At 38.5% G+C, this 10,983-nt stretch overlaps 1 protein-coding gene across 1 annotated transcript; it reads left to right on the forward strand.

The window, feature by feature from the left end:
* Nucleotides 1-414: 414 nt before the first annotated feature.
* On the forward strand, nt 415-9,509 carry LOC137433407 (olfactory receptor 5AC2-like). Its single transcript, XM_068125739.2, has 6 exons — nt 415-423; nt 6,381-6,423; nt 7,772-7,906; nt 8,199-8,281; nt 8,384-8,447; nt 8,506-9,509. Exons 1-6 carry the CDS (start codon nt 415-417, stop codon nt 9,507-9,509), a joined length of 1,338 nt encoding a protein of 445 aa, XP_067981840.2.
* Nucleotides 9,510-10,983: the final 1,474 nt, after the last annotated feature.

The following is a 10,983-nucleotide window of genomic DNA, read 5'->3' on the forward strand; positions in this document are numbered from 1 at the left end:
TCTCTACACAAAAAGAATTGGATGATTCAAAGGTTGGTTATTATTTTGAGGTCGATTTGAAATATCCAGAGGAACTTCATAACCTACACAAAGATCTCCCATTTGCTTGTGAAAAGGAAAGTCCAAAGAAGGAGTGGTTAAGTGATTATCAACAATCATTTAATATAGGTGAATCAACAGAAAAATTACTTACTACATTATATAACAAGAAAAATTATGTTCTACACCAAAGAAATTTGCGTCAATATTTATCAAAAGGTCTAAGAATAGAGAAGATCCATAGGGTTCTAAAGTTCAATCAAAGTCATTGGTTAAAGGTACATTGATTTTTATACACAAAGAAGAACAGAGTCAAAAACAGATTTTGAGAAAGACTTTTATAAATTGATGAATAATGCGGTCTTTGGTAAGACCATGGAAAATGTGAGAAAAAGACAAAATATCAGACTATCAACATCTTGGAAACAAGCATCAAAATTAATTAATAGACCGAGTTTTACTAGAGCTGAGGTCTTTACTGAGAACTTTTGTGCGATCCATTTGATTAAAGAGAGTATTGAAATGAACAAACCTATTTATATTGGAACATCAATTCTTGATTTATCAAAGTCATTAATGTATGATTACTTTTATAATAACTTGAGGAAGAAATATCAAAATGATGTTCATCTACTTTATATGGATACAGATAGTTTTATTTTGCAAATTAATACTGATGATGTTTATTCAGACATGAAAAAGGACATTAATATCTATGACACTAGTAATTACAGTCCAGAGAGTGAGTTGTTCTCTTCTAAAAATAAAAAGGTGATTGGAAAGTTTAAGGATGAATTAGGAGGAAATGTCATGAGTGAATTTGTGGGATTGAGGTCTAAGGCTTATGCTTATAAATACATTGTGAATAACGTTGAAAAAACTGATAAGAAGTTAAAAGGCATAAAGAAAAATGTCATTAAAGAAACAATAAACTTTAAGGATTATTATAACTGTTTAACAACAAAGAAAGAAGAGTTTAGAAAGATTAATGGAATAAGAAGTTATAAACATAAATTATATTCAGAAGAGGTGAATAAGAAAGCATTGGGGGCTTTTGATGATAAGAGGTTTATTTTAGAAAATGGAATTGATAGTCTCCCTTATGGTTATATAAGTATATAAGTGATAAGTTAAAAAGGGGGGTTAGGGATTTTAACGGGCTACCGCCGCCTTTTTACTATTGTATAAATGATAGAACCAAGTACCAACCAGACTAAAGAGTGGAGGTGTAATCAACCTTGGTATATAAATGGTAAACATAACGAATGTGAAAAATATCAAATAGGTATAATTGAAAAGACAACTGGTAAAAAAATTTACAAAACAAATAAGAGAATTAATTTAAATACCGGTGAATTGGGTAAAAAAGATGGAAATATTTTTGAGTGGACGGAAAACTTTGATGGTTGCCAGGAAAATATATACTTTAATTTAAAAATGGTATGTGGCACTGGAGGCGCTCAAACAAGAACATTGAGGGAGGTTTACCATTTTATCTTAGCTCAGTTAAAATATCTTAATAAAGAACCAAACTCAAACATCTTTTTTGTTAATATATTAGATGGTGAAGGGAGTGGCAAGAGAATTAAATTATTTCCCACGCATAAACAAATATTTGTAGGGTCGTTGTTTGAGTGGGTCAAAGATGATTCACCAGATGATATTAAGAGTAAAAGGTTAAAAGGTCCATAAGGTCAGAAGGATCACAGGTTCACACAGAAGGACCATTGTTTAAGTGGTCTAATGAATAAGGATAACATGTCAAAAGGTTAGAAGGTTCGTAAAGAACAGGGTGAAAGAAATAGAGGTGTTTAGGGGCAATGAGGGAGGGGAAAAATTAACATGTAAGTCAATGGGAAAATGAAAGTGTCCCAGAAGCAACATATATACACTACTTGTATTGATTGATTAATTATTAAGATGTTTAATGACCACTTTTGTGCACACAAGGCTAAATTGCGTCAATGAAGATGAATAATAAACAAGCATTCTGAGTATTGTGCTGCAATACATGTCCCCTACCGGCAGTCTGTCGTCCGGAAAACTGTTGGGGAAATTACCAACGGTTATTTATCCACAGGTTCTGAATCGTTCCCAATCGCTAATTACCTCAGGACGGGCTCACCTGTGATTCGCACTCGGGACTTCGATTTATACACCTTGCAGACAGGTCAGCAGAAGCACGAGGAAATAAGTTGTTGATAAAGAACCTTTCGAGTCGCTAAATATCAGTAATTTATTATATTTTCCGGTTCACGATCAATGATCGATGTGTATATATATATGTTGCTCTGCTTGGATCTGCCCCTCCCGAAAGTGCGCGCTGTGTCGCACTTTTGACGTTCGCGAGACGAGGCTGAGGGCACGCGGTGCGGCTTGAGGAGAACTCTAGAATAAACAAAGTGCCATAACTTTGTCAAAAATGATCGAAACGTCGTGAAGTTCGAACTTGATCTGTAACTTATCATGGGGAAACAATGTACCAAGTTTGAAATCATTAGCATTAAGAGTTTAGAAAAAAAAGTCCGGAAAACTGTTTTTTGCATGACGGACTGACAGACTGATGGACTGACAGACGGACAGACGGAGCGACGGCGTGCAAACCCATAGTCCCCTCCGGTGTACACCAGTAGGGGACTAATAAACAAGAAGACGTCATGCAGTGCATGATACTTGCAAAAATCGCCCCCCCAAGGTGTCCATTAATACAGCAAATTGTCATTTTCATCAAGATTAAAATTGACGATCTTGATCAAAGCTCGGGTCAATAGGATGAAAAGTGACAATTTTTCATATCAAAAATGATGATTTTAGAAATCAGACCTTGAGCTGACCTTTGACCTTTTGACCCATTGAATTTCCCAATTCAGTGAGGCACTATACAAATAATGTTCAATTTTCAAGTCAATCGGATGAAAATTTATGGGTTTTAAGATGAAAATACTTGATTTTGGAAGTTTGACCTTGTGTTGACCTTAGACCTTTTGACCACAAAATAGTTGGTTTTCCAATTTAGTGACTCAATATACAAATGCTGTTCAATTTTCAGGTCAATTCGATTTAAAATGGCGATTTTAGAAATTTGACCTCCAGATGACCTTTGACCTTTGGCCTCAAAATTAAAAGGCTTCTCAATTGGGAGACCTCTACAACTTGGTGAAGTTTCGTGACGATCAGTTTAGAATTGTGACCTGTAGGCCGGTGACAGGCAAACAGACAAACAAACAGACGGACAGAATAACAAACGAATCCGACCAATATACTTGAAAAATCTTCGATTTTGCAAGTAATAAATAAATAAATAAATTGTTTTCCCCATATGGTGATCATATGTGTGAAGTTTTGCATCAGTCTGTTAAGTGGTTCTGGAGAAGAAGATTTTTTTTTGCATTTTTATATTCAATCCAATGTGGCAACCAGACCACATGAACAATGACATCTATAAATTTAATTATTTACTCACATCGAATCATAAATCATATGGATGAAGTTTTACATTTTTTTGGATGAAGATGTCAATTAAACCAATTACGGTTGGAATAACACTTCAATGATGATTACATTCTTATCACCCTATATACCCCATCGGGAGTTAATGCCATATGGCAAGTTTGCATTTTTCTTTTGTTCAGTGGTTTTGGAGAAGAAGAATCTCCAATATTTTTCCTTTAATCCAATATGGCTGCCATTAGCTGTATTGATTGATAATATTTTAATTGATTGATTGATTGATTAATGTATTATCCACTTTTTTTGCTCAGAGGTTTTGGAGAGGAAAAATCTTCAATTTTTTTCCTTTAATCCAATATGGCTGCCATTAGCTGTATTGATTGATAATATTTTAATTGATTGATTGATTGATTGATTGATTATTGTATTATCCACTTTTTTGCTCAGAACTTTTGGAGAAAAAGAATCTCCAATTTTTTTTCCTTTAATCCAATATGGCTGCCATTAGCTGCATTGATTGATAATATTTTCATTGATTGATTAATTTCATTATTGTATTATCCACTTTTTTTGTTCAGTGGTTTTGGAGAAGAAAAATCTTCAATTTGTTTTCCTTTGATCTAATATTTCTTTGATCCATTAGCCATTTCTGTCTTTTCTGTATCCCTGTCTTCTTGTCCCTCTTCCCTGTCTGTGACTGGAGTGAGGAACCTTCGTTTTTATAGGATATATTTTACCTCATTGTACATTGTTATTTGTTGTTCATTGAATTCCTCAGTTTCCCCTCCCCCAATCTCGTCGTCGAATTCGCCAGTCGGGTCAATCTTTCCTGGTTGTTATTTGTTTGGGAATAAGCTAGTTTGGCAATAAAAGCTTAAAGGTTCTCGTAATTCTCCTCAGGTCTGCACAAGCACATACTGCCAATAATTGAAGAGAGCCTCGGAGGGAGTTGACGCCAGCTTCGGTCTATCCGTTCAGGGTGTTGTTAACTGTCCCATGAACATGACAATGTTATACTGTGTAGTATATACACACATATTGTAAGTGACATGTTATAGCCGGCGCAGCCGGTGTTGTCAATGAACGCGTACGTATTATGTTGAAAAACCAGATTATGCTTGATCCCTTGGCTTGAGAATTTCGAAGCTTTGACGCACCAAATCGCTCAATGGAGGCCGCCATCTTGCAGATGCGGAAGTATGCATAACAAATTGAAAAAAGTTCAATAGGAGTTTGTTTCACCTGTCTTTGTTTGATTCACATTCTTATGCACCTCTAATTTGTCATTAAAATACTTTAAGACCAACCTCGGCCCGCACGGGCCAGGTTATCTTCAACGAAAATCGTCACCAAACACCGGAACCAATGAGATTCGAGCATTTGAAAAAATATTTCAAAAACCAAATCACTCAATGGAGGCCGCCATCTTCCGGATGCGGAATTATGCATTAAAAAATTGCGAAAAGGTTCAATAGGAGTTTGTTTCACCCGTCTTTGTTTGATTCACATTCTTATGCACCTCTAATTTGTAATTAAAATACTTTAAGACCAACCTCGTTATCTTCAACGAAAATCGTCACCAAACACCGGAACCAATGAGATTCGAGCATTTGGAAAAATATTTCTAAAACCAAATCACTCAATGGAGGCCGCCATCGACCGGATGCGGAAGTTTGCATAAAACAATTGCGAAAAAGTTCAATAGGAGTTTGTTTCACCCGTCCTTGTTTGATTCACAATCTAATGCACCTCTAATTTGTAATTAAAATACGTTAAGACCAACCTCGTTATCTTCAACGAAAATTGTCACCAAACACCGGAACCAATGAGATTCGAGCATTTGAAAAATATTTGACCTAGATGCCACCAGGTTTGGGCCACAAGAGGGACAGGTTTGGGCCACAAGATTTTGAGGCAAACACAGAGTTGAGGCATTCGGCTTTTTCACGTGCAGTGTCAGCTGTGTAGCCGTTTGAGGTAAGGGAAGGGATGGAGGGGGAACAAACACCAGAAAAAGATTTGACCTAGATGCCACCAGGATTTGGAGGAGGAAGACAGGTTTGAGAGTTCAGTCTTGAGAGTAGAGAGATATTGTTTCTTGGCTCTCCTGAGGGTAGACACACACTTGTTCTGAGCTTTGTGAAAGGAACTGAGATTTCCTTCAGTTGGATTACCCTTCCATGAGGTGAAGACAAGTTGTTTCATGGCAACTGCCTCAACACAAGATTCAGTGTACCATGGATGGGAGGAAGGGTATGACAAGTGAAGACAAGATGGGATAGAGAGAGATAGAGATATAGATAGAGACAGAGATAGAGAGATAGATGGGGAGATGAGGAATACCATAAGAGGATGGATACCATAATAGGTGGGGTTTCCATGTATAACATAAGAGGAGAGAGTGGTGAGCAGGGTGGGGTGCCAGACCATATCGAAGGAACGTGGTATGTCAAGGGAGACAGCTCTAATTTCCTGTTTGGCATTGAGGATCTCCATCCATTGTTGAGACAGCAGAAGCAGCATGTCCAGAGAAAAATGACCTGGTGTGAATCCAAATTGATGATCTGAGATCAAGCAATTGGAGAAGAGGAAGGATTTGATGTCAGAAGCAATGATTGAGACCATGACCTTGCTGATTATTGGGAGCAGGCTGATTGGTCTGTAGTTGCAAGGATCTGTTTTAGCATCTTTTTTGTGCAAAGCGGTAATGTTGGCTAATTTCCAAGCAGATGGCAGATGACTTTGAGCAAAAGAAAGGGTGCAGAGAACAGAGAGAGGGTGAGATAGAGCGGCAGAGCAGGATTTTAGGACCCGTGGGCTGATGCCGTCAGGTCCAGTTGCAGAATCAGTCGAGGGTTGACAGAAACTTCTCCACCTTGTCAGGAGGAAAGGACACAGATTCCAGGAGTAGCTGGGTACGACTGGGTACATTGGGTACAGTGAGGGAGATGTGTTTGGGACAAAAGATTTTGAGGCAAACACAGAGTTGAGGCATTCGGCTTTTTTACGTGCAGTGTCAGCTGTGTAGCCGTTTGAGGTAAGGGAGGGGATGGAAGGGGAACAAACACCAGAAAAAGATTTGACCTAGATGCCACCAGGACTTGGAGGAGGGAGACAGGTTTGAGAGTTCAGTCTTGAGAGTAGAGAGATATTGTTTCTTGGCTCTCCTGAGGGTAGACACACACTTGTTCTGAGCTTTGTGAAAGGAACTGAGATTTCCTTCAGTTGGATTAGCCTTCCATGAGGTGAAGGCAAGTTGTTTCATGGCAACTGCCTCAACGCAAGATTCAGTGTACCATGGATGGGAGGAAGGGTATGACAACTGAAGACAAGATGGGATAGAGAGAGATAGAGATAGAGATATAGATAGAGACAGAGATAGAGATAGAGATAGAGAGATAGAGAGATAGAGAGATAGAGAGATAGAGAGATAGAGAGATAGAGAGATAGAGATAGAAAGAGAGAGAGAGAGAGAGAGAGAGAGAGAGAGAGAGAGAGAGAGAGAGAGTTGATTGAAGGCTGCTTGAAGACCATGCCAGTTGGTCTGAGTGAAATGCCAGAGTCGTCGGCACTGAGGAGGCATCAAACGTCGGCACTCTCTGTTTGATGAATTTTTGACTGCGATACAATCCGTCGTTACTTATCCAATCTCAACCAAACTTGACATGATGACTAAGGATTACACAATAAGGGTTGTAGCGCATTCATTTGCCCCCCCCCTCCCCAAAATGGTTTTCTCCCCCGAGCGGGTTTTTCCCACCATTGCCATCAATGGGGTTGCATGTTGAGGTGTATATCGATGGTAAGTTAGCTTTATCGTGGCATATTTCCAAGGCCGCTTCGAATAACAAAACTAACGATGATAGCATAATATTAATGTTATTCCAAAACAATATTAATACCATTAATATCCAACCTCCCCATGGTGTTTTTCCTCCTTGAACAAACGTCGAGTCAACGTTTATAAATAGCTTATCATGGCGTTTCCGTGGGAGCAACGGCCCAACGGCCTCCACCAGAGGTAAAATATGATAAACCACAAACACGCATGATTAGCTTTTTAAGCAGTCACTAAGGCTGTTTATAACACTAAATAAAGAAATTTGGAGGAATCCCGACATCCGTGAGGTAAGTTTAACCTGCAGAACTGAACGAATATCTACTGTGCTCTATATACCCCACAAGGGTTGAGTAAATAACATGACCCTTCCTGGCGCCAACATGGCGTATTTTGTGGAGGCCTTTTAAAACTCGTTCCTGCTGTTTAACACGAAACTGAAAGGGAGGAAGCCCAGGTTGTGCTCATATACCAAGCTGCGAGCTAACGCTAGCCAAGCCAGGCATTCCTTAACGGTTTTGAATGGAGTGCTTGCTCGAATGCTAAAAACAACTTTGCGATCTCTCCACATGAAACTTGGTAAATGAACACACACCCAATGTTCTTGAGACCCAACCATAGATCGACTGTAATTTACATACCCCAAAGAGGACTGACCCTTCCTGCCCCTCCCGTAGTGTATGGGTGGACTAGTTTAATAAATATGAAAGCAAATGTCTTTCACAATTGTCGAATTTTCTAAATCATGGAAAGTTGACTTCATTCACTGCACTTGGGACCTTGTTCATGTCCCTGATGGTTGACAATTTGCAGATAACCAAAGGGATTAAATATCCTCACAATGATGCCCTCTTGTGATATTTGATGTCAGTATTGAGTTATAAACCCTCCTCCACTATTCTATATAAACGTTCAAACTGGAATTCAAAGAAGCATTTTCGAACAACATACGAGGTAAGTAAAATGTCATATTGGAGTCAATAATTCTGTCATTACTATTTTTAAAGTGAGTTGAGAAAAAATATTTGGATGTTAAGAAAACTGTGCTTTAACCAGAAACATTTTGATGCAAGTTTAAAGTCCAGAAATATAAATGTTTTTAAAAAAATATTGGTGGAGTGTAAGGGGAAACATTTTCATGATGTATTAATTGGTGTAATTGGCCCTTTTATCTCCAGGTACAGGATTGATGGAGGACATCATGTTTGAAGGAAATCAATCATTGCCACCCAACGTATTCCTCCTCACCCCTATCTTCCAAGAACCGGCAAGCATCAGACCATGGGCTTTTGGTGTTTTATTCGTCATCTACCTCGTCACGATCACACTGAACCTGATTCTCATCCTGATCATCGTCTGTGAAAAAAAGCTACACAAACCTGTCTACATATTCCTCGCTCATTTATTGCTAATGGATATTGTTGGTTGTACAACAATCACGCCTCGTCTGATGTACAGCATCAGTGAAAGTATCATGATTACAAAACATGCCTGTTTTATTCAACTCTTCTTTGTTTCATTTTACGCCGCAATGCAATGTTACATACTCAGCATAATGGCCGTAGACCGCTACCTGGCAGTTTGTCATCCTCTTCGCTGCAAGGTCCTGCTCACCAACAGCAGAGCTCACAAAGTGATCTTGCTCACCGTTTGCTGGTCATCGCTGCTTACTGGTATTTTCATTGTGTTATTGATTGGACGAACATTTTGCAAATATCCAGAGATTCACAAGGTATGTTGCGTTCACATGGCTGTGGCTAAACTTTCATGTGAAGATGTCAGCATTAACAGTTTATATGGGATTGTACACACTTCGCTGACAACTGTCACTCTCTTCGCCGTGGCCATTGTCACGTACACCCTCATCTTGTATGAATGCCTGTGTTCCGGAGCATGCTCAGATGGGAGCAGTAAAGCCCTTCACACATGTGTTACTCACTGCTTGGTACTTTCCCTCTTTGTTTTATCGATTGTTTTTGCTGTGATCTCCATGCGTATGTCAACCAAGAGATTTTTCCCACGGTATTTACAACATCTGAGCGATTCCTTGTTCTATTTGGTTCAGCCTCTCCTCAATCCAATTATCTATGGAATGCGAACCGCAGAGATCCGCCGCAGCCTCACACGATTCACAAATGTGCAAATCTTTCGGAATAAAAATCATCTCGTGGCCTGGTCATAGTATTTCACATTTATCTGCTTAAAGGTATCTTAATTGTGCATCTTGTGAATAAAATTCATATCTTCTTTGTTACAAAACACAACCTTTGCTCAATTAAACACTGTGTTTCTTCACCTTTATCTTATTTATAACGTTTGAACGATACATTTCAAAACCTTGAAATAGCAAAATCATTTACTTTCTCACAAAAGTATGGTGCTGTAAGAATATTTGTGTTGGATGCTTTTTGGAGGTTCATTTTGTGGGTGTTTCCTTATTAGTTTTCCTTTTTTATGGACCACATTAATTTAAAAAAAAGGTACGAAAAATTTGAGTCATTAATGATTTGTTTTTGGTTAACTTTGGGAATGTGTTCCTGGAAAGTGTGACTTCAAGCAATCCATGTTTTCCTATAGTCTCTCATGTATAAAGGCTACTTACATTCATTTGAATCAAACTGGGTAAGGATTGATCCAATAAAAGCCAATATAATTTGATATACGTAAAATATTTTTCGATGCTATTTTAATATAAAGTAGAAACTAGTATAGATACATTCAAAGTACACCGCCCCATGTCAAATAAATAAATATCCTCCAGCGCAGCATTGCCGGGGCGCTTTTGGTGCCTGGCAATACCGCCGTACAGCTCATAGAGACTGTATTGGGAGGGGGCGATGGACAACATATCCTTTGGCGTCCGCTGATGCTGCAATGCGTGCATTGTGTACAAATGCACTTCTGAGGTAAATGTGCACAAATAATACTTCGGAGAGTGACATCGGCGGGCAACTAAAGTGCCCGCCGATGTCACCATGCAGCACCTAGATACAGAATTGGGAGGGGCTCTTGTACAAAAAAGACCATAACGATTTGGTATTATTTTTATTGAAATGACGGAAGTTGGCAAATTGTCCACATTTTCAATGCATAGTAAAATGACTCATATGCTCACCAGTGGAGCATAATAACAGGTATAGGCAAACACAGATAACAGGTAATAGCATACGCAATACATAAGCCTGCAAAAATGGTCGTAAATTCAAACAATTCCAGAACCATGGTGGTATCATCAAGAATCACAGACTGTTTTTCGAAACATTTTTGTTTTAGAGGAACTTCTCTCTTTCCATCATGTGCACTATTGGTATAACCACATTCAGTTTCATAATCCTCTTCAAACATTTACTTTCTACATAACAACAACCATATAACTGGTAGAAAATCTTTCTGATGTAGCTTTGTGGTCACCATGAAAAATAGTAAAGCAACTGAAAACAAATGTAAAGGGAAATGAAGAACCCAATAGGATATGGTCTTGTTGTCCTCCATTTATATATTATGTAACTGCTTTCAAAGCTTGTTGGTACAACCACATTCACTTTCTTACTCCTCTTCAAACATTCACTTTGTCTTTCCTCACTGTAACTCCTTCACTGATAGAAAATCGCACTGATATAGCTTTGTGGTCACTATAAAAATTAGTGAAGCAACTA

The sequence above is a fragment of the Myxine glutinosa genome, chromosome 10 (genome assembly GCF_964187855.1).
Source record: "Myxine glutinosa chromosome 10, kmMyxGlut1.1, whole genome shotgun sequence".
NCBI lineage: Eukaryota > Metazoa > Chordata > Myxini > Myxiniformes > Myxinidae > Myxine > Myxine glutinosa.

Excerpts from the sequence above, each read along its gene's own strand:
- LOC137433407 (XM_068125739.2), top strand. Across the intron at positions 8,282-8,383 it reads ATTTTCGAACAACATACGAG|AAACATTTTGATGCAAGTTT; the intron begins GTAAGTAAAATG and ends TGCTTTAACCAG. Across the intron at positions 8,448-8,505 it reads TAAAAAAATATTGGTGGAGT|GTACAGGATTGATGGAGGAC; the intron begins GTAAGGGGAAAC and ends TTTTATCTCCAG.